Here is a 20,563-nt window from a genome sequence, read left to right as displayed (position 1 = left end):
ATTTTGTGTGCATTGATGTTTTGCCATGGGTGTCCAGTCCCCTGGAACTGGAGTTACAGTTGTAAGCTGCCATGTGGGTGCTGGGAATTGAACCTGGGTCCTCTAATAGAGCAGGCAGTGTTCTAAACCACTGAGCCATTACTCCAGCTCTCATTAGAGCTGTTTCCATATGCTCCTTACTGGTGTCTACACCATGGAAGAAAATGTCCTTCCCTTGACCAACTATTATTTTTATATAAATCTTCAGGAAAGTGTGGGGTCCCACAAGCCCATCCCCCCTCCGTGGCATGATATTGACAGGCAAGATTTTATACAGACAGTCACAGCTTCTGTGAGTTCAAGACTTCAGTGGCGGGGCTGGAGAGATGGCCCAACAGGTAAGAGCACTGACTGCTTGTTCAGAGGCCCTGGGTTTAGTTCCTGGCAACTACATGGTGGCTTAGAACCATCTAGAATGAGATCTGGTGCCTCTTCTGGCATGCAGGCAGAAAACTGTATACATTATAAATAAGTAAATCTTTTTTTTTAAAAAAAGAGTTTAAGGTCTACAAGAGCTAGTTCCAGGACAGGAACCAAAAGCTACGGAGAAACCCTGTCTCGAAAAAAAAAAAAAAAGAATTTAATGGCCATGCCATGCTGAAAGTCAGTATAACCACTTTTAAAGGTTCACATCTTGCTTTCCTGGTTGGCATTGCTGCAGGCAGAGTCCAGAGCGGAGTAGGCCTTGAGGAAAGTCTTTCCTCTGCAGCCTTCATGGGCCCTTGCAGCACTGTTAGGGGAAGCAGAGAGAAAGCTTTCGGCTAGTCGCAGCCTGGTTTCCTATGTCTTCCTCTTAGACACTGTTCTATTTCTGTGAAGAGACACCATGACCAAGGCAACTCTTTTATTTTTTTTTATTTTCTTGTTTTGACATCCTAACCAAAGCTCCCCCTTCCTCCCCTCTTCTCAGAACCCCCTCCCCACCCCATTCACTCCTCTTCCGCTGTTTCTGCTCAGATATAGGCAGGTATCCCATGGATATCAACCAGCCCTGGTATATGAAGCTGCAGTGAGACCGGAAACCCTCTTTTTCCCCAAGGTTGGAAGGCAATCCAGCAGGAGGAATGGGTCCTTAAGTCAGGCAACAGCCAGAGACACCTCCTGCTCTTACTGCTAGGAGTCCCACAGTATAAGTCACACAACTGTAACACATCTGCAGAGATCCTAGGTCAGTCCCATGTAGGCTCCCTCTGTGAGCCCCTATGAGTCCAGGTTAGGTGGTTCTGTGAGTTTTCTTGTGGTGACCCTTAATACCACTGGGTCCTACAATCCTTCTTGCCCCTCTTCTTCAGGACTTCCTGAGTTCAGCCTAATGTTGGGCTGTGGTCTCTGCATCTGTATCCATCGGTTGCTGTGTGAAGCCTCTCTGATGACAGTTGGGCTAGGTACCCATCTATGGGTACAGCAGAATAGCCTTAGAAGCCATTTCATTGACTTCTTTTTTGCCATTCATGTTTAGTTCTATCCTAAGACTCTGGGGTATCCTGCTTTTGGGTCCCGGCCCTCAGTGAGCTCCCTCTCAGGGGCATGGATCTCCAGCTCTACCTGTCATCAGTTGGTCACCCCCACAACTTCTGTGCCATATTTGCCTCAGGACATGGTGTAGGCAGGACAAATTGTAGGCTGAAGAGTTTGTGGTTGGGTTGGTGTCCAAGACACTCCATTGGAAGCAACTCTTTTTTTTTTTTTTTTTTTTTTTGGTTTTCGAGACAGGGTTTCTCTGTTTAACAGCCCTAGCTGACCTGTACTAGAACTCACTCTGTAGACCAGAATGTCCTCAGACTCTACCTGCCAGACCTCAAGAAATTAGACATCAAAATTCTAAATAACCCAATTGAAAAATGGGGGTACAAAACTAAACAGAGAATTCTCAACAGAAGAATGTCAAATGGCCAAAAGATACTTAAGGAAATGTTCAACATCTTTAGCCATCATGGAAATGCAAATCAAAACAACTCTGAGATATCATCTTACATCTGTCAGAATGGCTAAGATCAAAAACAACAAGGATAGCCTATGCTGGAGAGGATGTGGAGTAAGGAGAACACTCATCCATTGCTGATGGGAATGCAAACTTGTACAACCACTTTAGAAATCAGTATGGAAGTTTCTTAGAAAACTGGGAACCAATCTACCTCAGGATTCAGCAATATCACTCTCGGGCATATACCCAAAAGAAGCTCAATCATGCTACAAAGGCATTTGTTCACCTATGTTCATAGCAGCATTATTTGTAATAGCCAGAACCTGGAAATAGCCTAAATGCCTCTCGACTGAAGAAATCGCCTGACAAAATTAGGAGCATGGGGGTAGGGGAAGAAGAGAGTGTGGAAGGGGAAGAGGGGGGAGAAGGGGAGGGTTGAGAAAAACTTGAGGGAATGGGATAGTCGAGAACAAAGAAAGACAGAGATGAGAGCAAGGAAAGAGATATCTTGATTGAGGGAACCATTATAGGATTAGCAAGAAACCTGGCTCTAGAGAAATTCCCAGGAATTCACAAGGATGACCCCAGCTAAGACCCCAATCAATAGAGGAGAGGGGGCCTGATTTTGACTTGCCCTATAGTCAGACTGATGATTACCTTAAATATCATCATAGAACCTTCATCCAACAACTGTTGGAAACAGAGGCAGAGACCTGCATCAAAGCACTGAACTGAGCTCCCAGTGCCCAGTTGAGGAGTGGAAGGAATGAGACATGAGCAAAGGGGTCAAGACCACGATGGATGAGTTCACCCATTGAAACAGTTTACCTGAGCTAATGGGAGCTCACCAACTCCAGCTGGACTGGGAAGGGACAGGCATAAGACTAAACTAGTCCCTCTGAATGTGGTTGACAGTTGCATGGCTGGAACAGACTCGGAGGGCACTGGCAGTGGCACCAGGATTTATCCCGGCTGCATGTAATGATGTTTTGGGAACCTATTCTCTTTGGAGGATACCTTGCTCAGCCTATATCCAGTAGGGAGGGCCTTGGACCTTCCCCAAAGCAATGTGCCTTACCCTCTCTGAGGATTGGATGGGGGTGGGGTGGGAGGGTATGTAGAGGGAATGGAAAGAGGGGAGGGAGTGGGACTTGGATTGATATGTATAAAAAAAAACTTGATGTAGTTTATGTGGAAAAAATACTTCCAAATTAAATCTAATGAAACAAATAACTTAAAAAAAAAAGAGGAGCTGGAGAGATGACTCTTCCAAAGGTCCTGAGTTCAGTTCCCAGCAACCACATGGTGGCTCACAACCATGTGTAATGAGATCTGGTACCCTCTTCTGGCCTGCTGGCAGACACAATACTGTATACATAATAAATAAATAAATCTTAAGAGAGAGAGAAAGAGAGAGAGAGAGAGAGAGAGAGAGAGAGAGAGAGAGAGAGAGAGAGAAGAGAAAGATTTACCTACCTCTGCCTCCTTAGTGCTGAAATTAAAGGTATGAACTACCACCACCACCCGGCATGAGCAACTCTTATAAAAGGAAGTAATTGTGGGCTTGCTTACAGTTCTATTATCATTATGGCAGGGAGCATGGCAAGCCCAGTGCTGAAGAAATAGCTGAGAACTACATCCTGATCCATAAGCAGAAAGGGAGATAGATAGATAGATAGATAGATAGATAGATAGATAGATAGATAGATAGATATAGAGAGATACAGAGAAAGAAGAAGGAAGGGAGATGGGGAGACACAAACTGGACCTGCCATGGGCTTTTGAAACCTCAAAGTCACCCCCAGTGACACACTTTCTCTAACAAGGCCACACCTCCTAATCCTTCTAATCATTTCAAAGAGTTCCACTCCCCAGTGACTCCACATTCAAATCTATGAGCCACCCTCATTCACACCACCACATCCTGCAAACAAGGCATAAGATCATGCTAACTGATTCTGGTAGGCAGCCCAAAGCAGCCCAAATACCAATTGCCTGTATTGTTTGGGAGGCTTTGGGGCCTCCTTGGCCAATCTCTGGCACTAGGAGTTTTGTTTAATAATCTACAATTTAGCTGGACAGTAGGGGCGCACGCCTTTAATCCCAGCATTCAGGAGACAGAGGCAGGTGGATCTCTGTGAGTTTGAGGCCAGCCTGGTCTACAGAGTGAGTTCTAGGACAGGCTTCAAAGCTACTTAGAGCTTTGTCTCAAAATAATAAACAAACAAAGATCAGCTTATGATTGCCTTTTAAAAAAATAGCCCTAGGGATTGAACCCAGAGCCTTGCACATTTGAGGTAAACTCTCTACCCCTGCACTGTATCTCTAGCCCATCTTTCTGTGCTTGGCCTGTTTCACTTAATGGGTGGAACAGTCCATTATTTTCTTGCAAACAACATTCTTCTTTATGGCTAGATAAACTCCATTGTGTAAGCACACCATGTTTTCTGAATCTGTTCATCTGAGGATGGGCTCCTATTCTGATTCCATTGCTTGGCTATAGTGGATATTGTTGCAAGGAGCATTTGCATACGTCAATGTATTCTGATTTCCTTGCTTTTGGATATACGTGTAGGACTGGTACAGCTGGATCATATGGTGATTGTTTATTAAAATGAAGCTTCTATCGTGCTTTGCATAATATATGCACTGGCCTGGGTTCCCGCCAACAGCGTTTAAGGGTTCCCTTTCCCCCACATCCTCTGTAGCATTTGTCATTTGTTTATAAAAACTGTTCTGACAGGTGTGAGATAGGATCACACTGTAGTTTTGATTTGCATTTCTCTGGTGGGCTAAAGGTGAGATCAAGAGTTTAGAAACAAAAGCTGAACATTTAACATACTTTTCTCCTCCCATCATTTTCCTGAGGCCTAAACACAACCAAGGAAGGGAAGGGTCATGGGGTGATAGACGTGTCTGAGTGCGTAAAACTGGTAGACACAAGAAAGAAAGAGATCAGCAAATAACATTTAAGAACTTTAAGCTGCTGGGCATGGCTCCTTATGCCTGTAATCCTAACACCTGGAAGGTTGAGGCAGGAGGATTGTCATCAGTTTGAGGTCAGCCTGATTTACAAAAGCTTCAGACCAATGTGTGAAAGAGAATGAGACCTTGTTTCAGAAAAAAACCAGAAGCAACAGTAAGCAGATAAACAGAACTTTACGCTGATGACCATAAATCAATCTAGAACAGATCCAAACTGCCGCCTGGACTGAAAGCAGCGCTAGAGCCGCAAACTTCTGTAATCCCAGCACTAGGGAGACAGACAGTGGTGACTGCTGCAAGTCTGAGCTAGCCTGGGCTATAGGGGCGGCTACATGGTTTCTTCTTGACACTGTTTCACCTATACTGGCTGGATGGTGGCAGGGGTGATGGTCTTCCATTGCTGGAACTCAGGGTCCTGAGAAGACTTTGCTTTGCTGTTGGTAGCTCTGCTGCTAGGATAAGGACACTTTCCCCATGAGCCCCAGAGCATGCTTGTATGTCTCTTTGGCTTTGGGTTAGGAATTCACTAATGAACCCATCTTGTTTTGGTTTTTTGAAACAGGGTTTCTCTGTAGCTTTGGAGCCTGTCCTGGAACTCACTTTGTAGACCAGGCTGGCCTCGAACTCACAGAGATCCGCCTGCCTCTGGCTCTCGAGTGCTGGGATTAAGGGTGTGCGCCACCCCTGTCCAGCCAATGGACCCATCCTTAAAGCCATGGATTGGCCTACTGCTGTCTGAGCTGTTTTCCAAAGCTGATTCTGAGCCATTACTACTCAACCACTTGACTTCAGACTGGGACAAGGGGTGCTCACCTAGAAGAAAATTATTGTGTTGTTTTACTAAGGGAAAGATGAATGGGTGTGGGACAGGAAAATAGAAGTGTCTGTCAGAGTAGCAGAACATACTGTATGTAATTTTTAGTTAATTTCTGTAAGTATGCGGAGTGAAGGCTATTATTTGCATTACAAATGCACTGTTGGTCATTGCCTAGGAACCTTCTGATTTGTGCTGGTGTTTGTTGTTTGAGAGCTTGTTTAGTGGTCCGAGGGGAAGCACAGATATTGGTATGCCCTCTACTGAAGACTGGCCCTCCTCCATCAGGAAAGGTGGCCGTCTTGGACCCAGCACAGCTTTTGGAAGGATGAGATAGCAGTAAGGGAGGAAAGGGCCTCTGGCCTTGGCAGCCAGATCAGCTGGCTCAGTCCTGGCAATTAGTGGGGTGGCAGCCGGAGCACCTTCACACTCTTAAAAAAAAAAAAGTCTTATGTATCACAGGCTGGTTTTGAACCAGCTGTGTAGCTAACTAAGGATCTACTTGATCCAGCTTCTGAATGCTGGGGATTCCATGTTTAGGCCTACTTCTGGCTCTTTTTTGTTATTAAAAAAAAACACAAATTGTTTTTAATCAGAATATTTATTTGCGGTGTATGTGTTGGAGGAGAGAGAGAGAGAAAGAGGTGCCAGGAGGTATGGTTCTGCCCTTTCTCTATGTGGGTTCCAGGGATTGAACGTGGGTTGTCAGACTTGGCAGAAAGTGCCATCTCACTGGCCCTCCTATCTATCTATCTATCTATCTATCTATCTATCTATCTATCTATCTATCTATCTATCTATCTATTTATGGTTTTTCGAGACAGGGTTTCTCTGTAGCTTTGGAGTCTGTCCTGGAACTAGCTCTTGTAGACCAGGCTGGTCTCGAACTCACAGAGATCTGCCTGCCTCTGCCTCCCAAGTGGTGGGATCAAAGGCGTGCGCCACCATAGCCTGGCCTCACTGGCCCTCTTTCGCTTTCCTCCATGGAAGGGCATTTGATCAGGGCTTCAGGGTCATGGGCCTGCAGGCATCTCTCCGCTTTGACCTTATTCTTGGTTCTGAGATTGTGTGTGCCCATGTTTCTTGTGCCTTTTAACAGTATGAGAATGCAGCAGGCAGGTTTGCAGCTGGTCAGTTTTGTCCTAGTTATCCCGCAGGAGCTGGGAGACGTGGCCCCGCAAAGCTGTTATGCAGGCCTAGCACCAGCTGCAGTGTGGACTCCCTGGGTGTTGTAGTAGGACAGAGTGCAGGCACCCTGCAGCTGCTCGCCTTGACAGTCAGCTGCTGCTGGTTGGATGGGATGTTTTCCTTGTCTTAGATCTCAACTTTGATCTGGGTTAACTGGGTTCTGCCTTGCTCGAGGGTGAAGGTCTTGCTCAGCAGGGCAAAGATAGGCTTCTTGGTGTCCCCTGGGACACCTCATTGAACCTGTGCTTTTTTTTTTTTTTTGTACACGTTATCTTCTATTGTCTGGAATTCTTAGTGTTTTTTGGGGGGTAAGGTGGGGCTCTCGGGGTTGTTAAGACAGGGTCTTTCTCTGTAGCCCTGGCCGTCCTGGAATTTCTTGCTGCGTAGACCAGGATGGCTTAGAACTCAGTGATGTCTGCCTCTGCCTCCTGAGTACTGGGATTAAGTGTCTCCAGGTTGGAGAGATGGCTCAGTGGTTAAGAGGATCTAGGTTTGGTCCCCAGCACTCACATGGTGGCTCTCAAAGTCCTTGTAACTCTGGTTCCAGGTGACCTGATGCCCTCTTCTTGACCTCCCTGGCACCAAGCACGCAGGCAAAACACTCATGCGCATTAAAAATAAATGAACAAAAGGCATATGCAATCTCACCATGCTGGCCTGGAATTCTTTATACAGCTCAGGCTGTCCCTGAACTCCTGCCACAATCTATTGAGTATTGGGATTTCAGGTATGAACCACCACACCCAGCCTGAATCTTCTGACTTCTTCACCTCATTAGTATGTGAAACCTGACTGGAAGCAGTCCAATAACCCTTTCAGCCAGTCACTGATGGGGTGATTCACTTGTTTCAACAATGCTCTCCACTGCCTCAAAAGCAATGAAACCCAGAAAATGCTGAACCTCTGGGAACTAGCTTCAGCTGAGCTCTAACCATATACTAAAGTTCCCACGTACTTGGTCAGTGTTTGTGCACAAACCAGTTTATTCTAGTTCTTCTTGTTTTAAGTGCATATTTAATTAAATGTTACATAACATGTACGATATGAGTGCAGGAAAATAAATTGAATACTTTGAGAGACTCTAGAATGGCATAACAATATTTTGTCTATTTTTTGTTTTTGAAACAGGGTTTCTCTGTGTAGCCCTGTCTCTCCTGGAATTCACTCTGTAGACCAGGCTGGCCTTGCACTTGATTTCATTTAACCCTGTTTACAATATTTAAGAAGGAAAATCTTGTGTTAAAGGTGTGTGCTAGGGCTGAGCCATACCACAACTAGAAACTTTTTTTTTTTACAGTACATACAAAATCTTGGGGTTTATAGTGTGATTAAATATCCTGCAACAAAACACCAAACAGAAGATGTATCTTAAGTAAAGACTGGCACAAGTACCTGTGTTGGTACTACAAATTAAAATACAATGAGACACCTAAAAATATGTTCGGTGAAAGTTGTCAATTGAAAAAGAGAAGGCAAAGAGCAAGAAAATTCAAACCAAGTTTGGTAAATTAGGATATAAGATCTGGCTATTTTAGAACATAGGGAATAGGAGATCTTATAGGAGAATAAAAAAACTCTTGAGAAAAATTGATTTAAAAAGTTAGTAGCAAAAACTGATTACTAATGACATAGACGGGCTGGACAGATGGTTCAGTGGTTAAGAGCACTGTGGCTGCTCTTCTGGAGAACCTGTGTTTAGCTCCCAGCACCCACATGGTGGCTCACAAGTGCCTGCAACTCTAGTCTCAGGGGATCTGACACAATTTTCTGATCTCTGTAGGCACCAGGCACACACACAGTACACAGACATACAGGTAGGCAAAACACTCATGCACATCAAAACAAAACAAAACAACAACAACAAAAAAACCTGAGAAGAGCTGACATAGCTTAATGTATACAGGTACTACAGTAGACTGTTTGTTTTTAGCCAAGGTCTCACTATGTAGCCTTGGCTGGTCTATGTGGACCACACTAGCCTCCGATTCACAGACTTTGGCCTGCCTCTGCTTCCTGAGCACCTCACATGTCTCTATTGTAGCTATTCTTCCTGCCTTATCTTCTCCCCTTATTGTTGCAGGATATTTGATTGCTCTGGGAGACTCTGAGACTGTATGAATAAATTAACCTGGGATTGGGGTGGGGGGGGAAGAGTCATTGATTAGCTGACAGGAATTAGCCAGAGCAAGGATGGAGGACTCAGGTGTTGTTTCCACCTAGGTAGTTGAAGATGCGTTTCATATGTTTATGCTGTGGAATATTTGCTTAATGATACAAAGATGTATGCATTATTTTATGTTGCATTTGTTTAACTTTGTGAAGCTGTGTTACTTTGCCTTTCTAAAACACCTGATTGGTCTAATAAAGAGCTGAACAGCCAATAGCTAGGCATGAGGGAGAAATGGGCGGGACAGGCATGCAGAGTGAACAAATAGGAGAAAAGAGGATTGGGGAACGAGAGGTGGAGAAGAGAGACCAGGGGGCTGGTCATCCAGTCACGCAGCCAGACATGGAGTCAGAAGTAAAGAAAAGATATACAGAAATCGAAAAAGGTAAAAGTCTAGAGGCCAAAGGTAGATGGGTTAATTTAAGAAAAGTTGGCTGAAAAGAAACCAAGCTAAGGGCAGGCATTTATAAGAAAGAATAAGACTCTGTGTTTATTTGGGAGATGGGTGCCCCCTCAAGAAGAAAGAGTAAAGAGTAAAACAATATACAAGAGCACCCAGGGGAATGATAGAGAGATGCATAGGAGAAGTACGGTGGGCCTTTTTTGATTTGGGATGATTGGAGAAGTGTTCTCTTGCTGGGTCTCTGGCCAAAAAGGAAGGTCAGCTGGTTGGCTTCTCTGATCTAGCAGAGAATCTAGGTTTTCACCCCAGTATCTGACTACCCCGTCTTTGTTGATAAACAGAATGATACTTAGTTAAAAACCTACATTTTGTGGCGTGGTTGACCATAAATCCCACCAGACTATGGTCTGAGCTGCAGGACTGCTGATTGCAGGGCCATGGGATGCAAACTGTAGTTAAAACATTAGTAGCTTCAGGTGTGGCTGCTAAGCTGGCAGAAAAACACCACCTTGTGGTCTTGGAAGTAGATACTTGGACCAGGCCAAGGAATTAGAAAGTGAAGTACAGATGGGCATAGTGGCGTATGTCCGCAATCTTGGGAGGTTGAGGCAGGAAGATCAGGCGTTTATGGCCAGCCTGGACTGAGTAATAAGGCCTTAGGAGAACAGAAGGAGAGGAGAGAGAGAGAGTGAGAGAGACTGATTCTGAAGTTCCTTTTCTGCTTTTTGTTTTGTTTTTCGAAATTGGGTTTCTCTGTGGAACAGCCGTGGCTGTCCTGAAACTAGCTCTACAGACCAGGTTGCCCTCAAACTCACAGAGATCCACCTGTCTCTGCCTCCTAACTGCTGGGATTAAGGGCATGCACCACCACTGCCTGGCTTCTGTTTTTGTTGTTTTTTGTTTTGTTTTTGATTTTTCGAGATAGGGTTTCTCTGTAGCAGCTTTGGTGGCTGTCCTGGTACTAGCTCTTGTAGACCAGGCTGACCTCAAACTCACAGAGATCCACCTGCCTCTGCCTCCCAAGTGCTGGGATTAAAGGCATATGCCACCATTGCCCAGCCTTCTGTTTTTTAGAGACACTATGCACAACAATACCCAACTTGAAGTTCCTTTCTTTCTCTCTTTTTTATAATGTTATTAGTGTGTATGTGTGTGTGTGAGTGGGCACCTGAGCCATGGTGTGTATGTAGAGTTCAGAGGACAGTGTTTTAGAATTGGTTCTCTCCTTCAGCCTTGAGGTGAGCTCCTAAGTATTAACCTCAAGACTCAGGCGTGTCACACCTTTATCTGCTGAGCCTTCTCACCAGTGGGTAAGTCTTTCTTATGTTCACTCATCTCACAAATTGGATGGAAGCAGGAGGAGGAGAAAATGGGTCTCAACACAGAAGAGGCAGTGGGTATTGTAAAATGACCTGTTTCTATAGTAGTTTAGAAGCCAAAACTGCCATGTCCATACCTTAAAGCAAACGCAGTGTTTAAAATTTTACTGAAGCTGGGTGTGGTAGCATACACCTGCAGTCACCTGGAAGGTCACTCGAGCACAGAAGCTGAATCCAGTCTCATAGGGAGCGGGGGCATCAGTTTGCTAGTTTCTATACCGAAGGTGTTTTGCTAATTTTTGTATCCAAGTTTGATGGGCACATCACTCGGGGCTTAAAGCTTTCTCTAACAAAGGGAGAGGCTGCAGAGCTGACACAACAGTCAAGAGCATTTGCTATTCTGTAGGAGACCCTGGTTTGGTTCCCAGCACCCATAATAGGAGGTTTACAATGTTTTAGAAAATTTAGCTTCAGGGATCTGCCTCACTTTTCTGAACTTGTCAGGTGCCTACATTCACACACATATTTTTCTTTTGGTTGTTTGCTTGTTTATTTTTGAGAAAGGGTTTCTGTGTCTAACAGTCCTGGCTGTCCTGAAACTCACTTTGTAAACCAGGCTGGCCTTGAACTTAGAAATCTGTCTGCCTCTGCCTCTTGAGTGCTGGGATTAAAGATGTGTACTGCCACGTCCTATATATATACATATATATATACATATATTTAAATACATACACACACACACATATATATGTGTGTGTGTGTATGTATTTAAATCTATTATTATATATACAGTGTTCTGTCTGCATGTTTGCCTGAACACCAGACAAGGGCATCAGATCTCGTTACAGATGGTTGTGAGCTACCATGTGGGTGCTGGGAATTGAACTCAGGACCTCTGGAAGAGCAGCTAATGTTCTTAACCTCTGAGCTCTCTCTCCAGCCCCTCCAACATTTTTAAAAAGTAAAAATAATCATGTTTTTAAGAAAAAGGAATATAGTAATTAAGAAAAAATGTATGTCTTCCTATCTTCTTTTTTTTTTTTTGGTTTGGTTGTTTTTTTTTTTTTAAGAAATCTTTTTTTATTTATTTTGATTTCATGTTCATTTGTGTTTTTGCCTGCATGTATGAGGGTGTCAAATTCCCTGGAACTGGAGTTACAGACAGTTGTAAGCTGCCATGTGGATGCTGGGAATTTAACCCAGGTCCTCTGGAAGAGCAACCGGTGCTCTTAACCATTGAACCATCTCCTCCCAAGCCCCTATTTTTTCTTTTTGAGATGGTCTCATATAAACCTAAGCAAGCTCAGGATGACCTTGAACTCATGGGCTCCTCTTCCCGCTGTTTGAATTATAGGCATGTACCACCAAGCTTCTAACAAATTATTCAAACAAAGCTTTCTTTATTTCAGCGCTGGGGCCTGAATTTAGAACCCAGCGCGTGCTAGTTAAGTGTGCTACCCCTGAGGGTCACATGTAGCCAATGCTGCCTGAGAAACCCTTTTCCTCAGGGTTTCGTGGGCCAAGTGCTGGGATTAAAGGGCTGCACCCCTACACCTGGCTCTGAGATGGGGGTCCTCACTGTGTTGCTTGGGCCATTTTCAGACCTTGGGCTCCTCTGCTCCTCTTATCTCAGCTGCCCAGTTGGAACATAGTTTTGTTTAACTTCTTAGAAAAGGAAAAAAGGAGAAACTTTTCACCTAGGAAAATCAATAAATTTAGCCAGGTCTGTAATTCTAGCCCTTTGAAGGATGATGCAGGAGGACAGCTGTGAGTTGAAGGCCAGCCTGAGAGCTGTTTAGTGAGTTCCATAGTAGCCTATTCTACAAGTGAGGTGGTGACTCAGGCCTTTAATTCCAGCCCTGGGGGCAGGAGAGCAGAGGAGGTAAAAGATCTCTGTGAGTTAGAGGCCAGACTGGTTCACACAGGAAGTTCCAGGACAGCCAGGGCTGCACAGAAAAATCCTGTCTTAAAGAAACCATTAAAGAAAAAGAAAGAAAGAATGAAAGAAAGAATCCAAAACAAATAAGGCATAATGGATAAACCTTTAATCCCAGTCTTTGGGCAACAGAGGCAGGTAGATCTTTCTGAGTTTAAAGCCAGCCTGGTCCAGTTTACATAGCACCATCCAGGCCAGCCAGTACTGCATAGTACACCCTGTCTTAGTAAAGAAAAACCAAGCCAAGCCACAATGAATTCAAGAGTAGGCCACCGAGACAGAGAGGGAGGGGTCAGGCCATGTGTGTAAGTCAAGCTATCTGAAGAGAGAAGGCATGAGTATTCTTTCCAGCTATCTGTGAGAACATGACAGATTGATCTTCCCTGGCTGATGAGGAATGCACAGGGGGATGACACCTTTGGGAGCGTGGCAGCTGCAGTTTGGACCTTGTGTCCCCACTGTACTCACACAGTGAGAAAGCAGTCCTCAGGTTAGAGTTGCAAACCCAGCAGGGGAAAGGCAGATAGATTGACAGATTAGCCTCTTGAGACACATTTATCTCATTTATCTTGCCGTTGTTAATATGGAGTTGGCTCTAATAGATGACTTATACTTTTGGGAAGAAACAATAGCAAACTGGTTAGTTTTTTTTTTTTTGACAGGGTTTCTCTCTTATGTTGGCCTGGCTGTCCTGAAACTCATTAAGTAGAACACACTGGTCTTGAACTCATAGAGAGCCACTTCTGCTTCCCAGGTACTGGGATTAAAGTTGTTCAACACCACACTCAGCTCTGATTAGATTTTTTTTTAAAAATATTTTTATGGTTTGTTTAACTTTATTTTATGTGCACTGGTGTGAAGTGTCAGATCCCCTGGAACTGATCTTCAGACAGTTGTGAGCTGCCATGTGGGTGCTGGGAATTGAACCCGGGTCCTCTGGAAGAGCAGTCGGTGCTCTTAACCACTGAGCCATCTCTCCAGCCCCCTGATTAAATTTAAAAAAAATTATTTATTTATTTATTTATTTATTTATTTATTTATTTATTTATTTATTTATTTATTTATTATGTGGAGCTGTGGTGGCACACACCTTTAATCCCAACATTCGGGAGGCAGAGACAGGCAGATCTCTGTGAGTTTGAGGCCAGGCTGTTCTACAAATCGAGTTCCAGGACAACCAGAGCTGTTGTGCAGAAAAACCCTATCTCAAAAAACCAAAACCAAAACCAGAACGACAATAAAAGCTGAGCAAGCTGGGGGAGCAAGCCAGTAAGCAGTACAATCTCTGAGTTCAGCCTTTCAGGTTCATGCCTTGAGTTCCTGCCTGGCCATTTCCTCCCCAGATTGGTTGCTGTCAATGTCTTATCAGAGCTACAGAGAGGCGGACTGGGCCAGATAGTAAGCCATGAATAAAGGAAGAGCTGGGAGGGGCAAGCTGGGAGCTGCAGTCAGTGATTCAGAGAGGAAGTGGGGTCTCTGGAGGTGATAAGAGGTGCAGGGGTTTGGTAAGAACACTGTGAGCGAAGTGTCTGGGACAGGAAGTTGATTTCCATTTCCAGATGAGGCTGAGATCAAGTGGAAATGGTTGGTAGAAGCTGAAACATGGGGTGACTTGGGAATGGGATGTGGAAGGGAAGCCGTAGAGGTGGACTTTACTATCGAGATTAACAGACGGCCTGGAGGCTGTAGCCCCAGACTGGGAGGCAAGGCCTTGAGAGGTTTGGTGGAATTGTCTTGTGGTAGACTCTTGGGGCCAAGGCAGACACACTAAGGTGGAAATTATAAGGAGGGGAATGAGCTGTTCCTCCTGCAGGTCCTGTGGGATGGAAGCTGCAGGGGCATCCCTGTTAGTATCTTACTTAGGATTTTAAAACTCAGCTAGTTTTAAATGAAATGTGGCCTATACATTTCTGCTTATTGTTATAATTATTAGGTTTTGAGACTGTTCTGCTCACCTGTTAAGATGAGACCTGGCTGTGGTAACAGCACTTGAGAAGCAGAGGTAGGAGGATCTCTGAGTTCGCAGCCATCTTGGCCTGCAAACCGAGTACCAAGACAGCCATGGCTGTTTTACAGAGAAAGTGTCTCGAACACCCTCCCCCCCCAACAAAAAAAAGGGGGCCAGTTGGTGTTTCACAGCCTTTATTAACGCCGAAGCAGAGGGCAGAGGCAGGTGTGGATCTCTGTGAGCCGGAAGACAGCTTGGCCTACAGAGCCAGTTCTAGGACAGCTGAGGCTACACAGAGAAACCCTGTCTCAAAACACACACACACACACACACAAAGTTAAGGCAAAGTTATTTCAGATTGCTGCTTCAGGGAGCTAGAAAGATGGCTCATCAGTTAAAAACATCTCTACTGCTTTTAGCAAAGGACTGGAATTTGGTTTGGAACACCCACACAGGTGGCTCACAACCTCCTTTAACTGGCCTTCGCATTCACATGCACATAGCGATACACATATAATTAAAATGAAATAAATCTTTAAAAAGAATTGTTTTGGAGCCGGGCAGTGGTGGCGCACGCCTTTAATCCCAGCACTCGGGAGGCAGAGGCAGGTGGATCTTTGTGAGTTTGAGGCCAGCCTGGTCAACAAGAGCTAGTTCCTGGACAGCTAGGGCTACACAGAGAAACCCTGTCTAAAAAAACAAAAAACAAAACAAAACAAAACAAAAAAAACCCCCAAAAAGACAAGAAAAAGATTGTTTTGGTAGGTATAGGGATTGTTTCAAGGAAGGACATTGTAAAGATTTTTTTCTTTGTATTTGCATTTCTTATTCAGCTCTGTATAAATCTTCACTACTCCTTTGTTTCTACTCAATGTGAAATCTCAAAGGCACTGTACAGTAAATCGCATATAGGAACTAGTGAACTTTAAATAGATCCTTCAAAAAAAAAAAGACGATACCGAGAAAATACAAAAATGCTCATTGGGGGCTTAATTCCATGGAAATAAAGTGCAAGCATTTTATTGCTCGGACTGCGCACTACTGGGTGAACAGAGGGGGTATAACCGTGTCCTTAGGACATGGAGACTGTTTGACGTAGGCTTTTTCCAAATGTAAGTTACATACTACAGCAGTAGCTGTATACAGGACTAGTCCGAAAAAGTATTAACAAGGCTGAAAAGTGGAAAAATACGCAAAAAGAAATTTTTAAAAGTGCTGGAAAGAATCGTTAGGAATTAAATTCGCCGCTAGGTCTCTGACACAACCGCACAGTGGAAAACCGTACTGCGCAACTGGCGGTGGAAAATTCCAAGTTTTCTTAATTAACCCGGGCAGCCCTCCTTAACTCCCAGTCGGACACATCCCACCCAAGCCAGTACACGAGTGCTACCCTCGTCCAGCGCGCCGACTAACGGTCTTTGAAGGGCATTTTCGCGCCATTTCGCTCGAAGGAGTGGAAGGGTAAGTCCACCCTCGTTCTCAGCAGATTTTCCACAATCGCGGGAGGCCGGAGCCTGCAAAGCTTGCTCTGGGAGGACCAAAAGGGGTAAAAGCCAGAAGTCTCACCCAAAGCATCGAGGTGAGGAAAAAGGATGACAGGTTAAGGTGTCTGCGGCTTAGAAACTGCGGAAACGCCCCCCAGGGCGAAGAAGCTCCAGCCTGAGGAAAACAGACCCGGCACAGCGAGGGCTAGCGCAGGCGGGCGGAGCGACAGCAGCAGTTGCAAAGAGACGCGGGGGTGGGAGGGAGGGCGGGGGCGAGCTCGCTCCCCTCGACTCCTGATTGGTCCGTCCCAGCGAACTTTGTGACGTCACAGGGGTTTAGAGAACGCCTGATTTGTGCGGTGGGCGCGGGCGGGCAGGGAGCGAGCGCAGTGCGCAGGCGCAGCTGCTCAGCTCCTCTCGCCGGCGACTCGACCGGCCCAGCTCTCGCGGACAAGTCCCGACATCGCGCGCCCCCCCCCCCACCTCGGGGACCGCCCCCTCCTCGCTCTCCGCGTCGTCGAAGATAAACAATAGTTGGCCGGCGAGCAGCGAGTGTGTCTCCCGCCTCAGAATTCGGCGGACTGCGTGGGAACGGCGGGATCCCGGGCAGCCGGCCATGGCGGGGCTGTACTCGCTGGGAGTGAGCGTCTTCTCTGACCAGGGCGGGAGGAAGTACATGGAGGACGTAACTCAGATTGTGGTGGAGCCCGAGCCACCCGCGGAGGACAAGCCGGCGCCGGTGTCGCTGCGGGCGCTCGGGCAGCCGGCGAGCTCCGCTTATGCCGGCAGCGGGCCATCGGGAAAAGGCCCGGCGGCGGCCCGCGACCCTGCCCTGGACGCCTCGGCCTCGCCACCCGCTGGCCGCTGCTGTCGCCGCCGCTCCTCGGTGGCCTTCTTCGCCGTGTGTGACGGGCACGGCGGGCGGGAGGCGGCACAGTTTGCCCGGGAGCACTTGTGGGGTTTTATCAAGAAGCAGAAGGGCTTCACCTCGTCCGAGCCCGCTAAGGTGTGCGCTGCCATTCGCAAAGGCTTCCTCGCCTGTCACCTGGCCATGTGGAAGAAACTAGGTAAGTTCCCGGGTTTGTGTGGCGCCCGCCTCATTTTTCTTTTCTTCTCTTTTGCTGGGCTTTTATAGCATCAGTACCGCGTGGGCCTTCCCCCGGTACCAAGAACGCTGTCCATCAAGTGACGCCGTCCACTGAGGGATGCGAGGGAAAACTGTCAGGGTTGGAGTTCTGGGAACACCGAGTGGCCTCGGAAAAGCCAGGATGGCTTGTTTCCCAGCAACCGCTCTTTGCTTTATCTTCTCCCTCCCACGATCGGGGCAACAGTCCCTTCGCCCTTCGCTAATTCACTTTGGTAGCAGCAAGCTCAGAAGTATTTGAAAGCCAGCGCCAGATTCTAACCAAAATATAAATTAAAGAAACGCTTCTACGTGAGCCAGGTGAAGGAAGCCGGAGGTGGCAAGAACTGGAGCGTTCCCGTAGCATCTGTCATAATTTTGTTCTTGATGGGCAAGTCCCTCTTGGTTGCCTCCTACCGGCGGTGTCACTTCGCATTGACCCTGATGGCTCCGTGTAAGCCAATTTAGAAGGGCTGAAGTGTAACATAAGTAACTTACTTTTGGAGGCAGTATTGTTGTGATCGTGTTTTAGGGTCATCTTTTGAATTGCTTATGAATAAGGCGTGCAGCGTGTTAAACATTAAATTGGCCTCGACATGTGTTAACTTCTGGTGTGTGTGTGTGTTAGTGAGTGAGTGTGATGATAGCTAATTGCATTCAAACAGTTTCCAAAAGTTCATAGTAAAAAGCACTCATATAAATTCCCATCGAAGTAACTTTTGGTAACAGATACCTTAAGTTCTAAAAGTTCGGTGTAATTGTAGTTTTAACCAAATTTTGAATGTTTGTAAGTCAGACAATACGTACGTGTACAGCGTAAATGACACAGGATCGTGGTTATTTATTGCTGTGGGTATATGGCGCATATCTTTGTTACAGAAAAGAATTAATGTTCCTGCCATTAAAAACCCTTTGTTTATAGTGGCGTAAGCAAACCCGCTCTATTTTCATTAAGGAAACAGAGACCTAGAGAAAGCTGTTACAGATTTGTAAAATACACGGTATTTTTAGAAAGGCATTGTCACAGAGTGTAGACTAGCTGGTTTCAAAGTCTGTTTTCCATCTGTTGGGCTTTTTGCCAAGTATTTGATTGACTCAAAGATCAGCCACTAAGCTTTTTTGGAGGCGGTTCCCAGCCAATCCCTGGGGGCCCCTTTGATGGATTTATTTTGTTTTCTGTGGGGGCAGAGTAGAGCTGAAAGCACTGTAGTTTATTCTAGAAATACATTATATTATTGGCTGGAGAGGATACAAAAGTGGATAGCGAGACAGACACCATGACGAGTAGACACAAAGAATTATTATAGAGTCCATTTATTTCGCAGTACACTTGGGGCACATGAATTTGCCATATGCTTTAACTTTAAAAATCAAAAGCTTTTAATATTTGAACTTTAGCCAGGTGTGGTGATGCATGCCTTTAGTCCTAGTTCTTGAGAGGCAGAGGTAGACTGTTTTCACTTAGTTCGAGGCCCGCCTGGTCTACTCTACATAGTTTCAGGACAGCCGTGTAGAGAGACCCTCTCTTTTAAAAAAAAAAAAACAAAACACGAAAGAAAAGAAAAAAGATTCCTATTCCTATTGGAGTGTAGTGGCTGACGACGGTCATCCCAGCACCTCGGTGGCAGATCAGGGCGGATCAGTGTAAGCTCACGACCAGGACAACAAAGTAGATTAGCTCAAAGAAAAGAAAATGAAAAAGTTGGAGCTCTAAATTTGGCTTTATTTTAATCGCTTTATGTACTGGTGTTGAATTGAATGCAAAACCTCCCACATAAGCGCAAGCTCTGTCCTTTGTGATCTGAGTGTCGCTTTACTAAAGCAGAGGCCGTGCTGGTAATTGTGGATGCATGTTTTTGTATGCACCTACTTCAAAACATTTTATATCTTAAAATTATGTGTATGTGTGTGGATGTATGTATGGATGCCTGAAAAAAAAATCCAAGATGTCAGCTCTCGTTGGAGCTAAGGTTACAGGTGGTTATGAGATGCCTGAAGTGGGTTCCGGGACTGAACTCAAGAACGTGGGTCTTGAAAGAACTGTAACTGTTCTTACCCTTTTGCCAGCTCTCCAGCTCTGCATTCACATACTTCTTTTAAAATCATATTTTTTTTATTGAATGAAACCTTGAAGGAACTCTTTTAAACTTAAATTTAAAAAAGAATATTAAAAAGTATTTTGAGTAGATTAGAATCTTGACATTAGAAATACAAGTTAATGCCATGTGGTGTGGCACACCCCTTTAACCCTGCTCTGTGGAGGCAGAGCAGGTGAATCTGAGTTCGAGGCCAGCCTCATTTGCAAAGTGGCAGCCAAAGCTGTTACATAGAGAAACCCTGTCTCAAAAAACCAAAAAAAAAAAGGCATTGTTTTATATTTTTGCAAATCTCTTTTAATGTCTGTCTTAATGTTTTCATGTGTTCTGCACTCAGTTTCCTGTGCTATTGGTTGATGTAGTAGTGGATTATTGGTAGTCTGTGCCAAGTGGTTGTGTTTTAAGGTTAGTTGAATTGTGATCTGAAATCTTACTAATGAAAATTTTTATAGTCTCACATTGAGATCCTTACTCCATGAATTTGAATGAGGGTGTGTGTGCACATGGGAGGGTTTGGAGGAAGGAATGGGAAGGCTGAAGAGGATGTAATTTTACTGTGATCTAAAAAAATAAAAATAAAAATATTACTGAAAGAATGACTTCCCCTCCCAGCATCTGTCTCTTTTCTATAGCTGCTCAGTATGGAATGACCCCTGGAGATCTTCTGCTCTATTTAAAACATTTTTTTCTATTCCCCTCATCAAACTTGGTGGCTTGCATTTGTTAGGCAAGTCTGATACTACGTTCTCAGCCTCAGCTTCCTCTCTCCGGCCTTTGAATCAGCCTTGTGCACATGTGTGAGTTTTGACATGGTGTATCATTCATTTGGAAAACATGGCACAGTGAGCTAATATCTTCTGAATATTGATGAATTTCGTCTTATAATAAAAAAAGTTGGCTATTCTCATTGATGCTACCAGAAAAGATTTTTATTGTGAAGATGTTGTCCACTCTGCTGGATATGCATGTTCCCAAACTGAGTCTTCCAAAGAACAATTAGAAGTTTATCATTCACTAGCCTGCTATTGAAAGGAAACTCACTTTGTTTTGAAGACAATATATACCAAGTGATTGAGCTTTCTGTTTTCTGATAGGATCTTTCCTGTCACACAGCCCAGGGGCCTTGGTCGTTCTTTC

The 20,563-nt window shown here is 45.0% G+C and overlaps 1 protein-coding gene across 2 annotated transcripts in view; it reads left to right on the top strand.

The window, feature by feature from the left end:
- The first annotated feature begins 16,600 nt into the window (after positions 1 to 16,600).
- Positions 16,601 to 20,563, top strand: part of Ppm1d (protein phosphatase, Mg2+/Mn2+ dependent 1D) — a 40,357-nt gene continuing 36,394 nt past the window's right edge. Inside the window, exon 1 of one of the 2 annotated variants that reach the window (XM_075991240.1) lies at positions 16,601 to 17,274. In XM_075991240.1, the coding sequence (XP_075847355.1) occupies positions 16,824 to 17,274 (451 nt within the window). In that variant the 5' untranslated portion in view covers positions 16,601 to 16,823. The remainder of the gene's footprint in view (positions 17,275 to 20,563) is intronic. The other variant, XM_075991239.1, reaches the window with a different exon arrangement.

This window comes from Microtus pennsylvanicus, chromosome 11, assembly GCF_037038515.1.
Source record: "Microtus pennsylvanicus isolate mMicPen1 chromosome 11, mMicPen1.hap1, whole genome shotgun sequence".
Lineage (NCBI taxonomy): Eukaryota > Metazoa > Chordata > Mammalia > Rodentia > Cricetidae > Microtus > Microtus pennsylvanicus.
The sequence above is the reverse complement of the archived record's forward strand: the minus strand, read 5'-3'. Positions and strand labels throughout refer to the sequence as shown.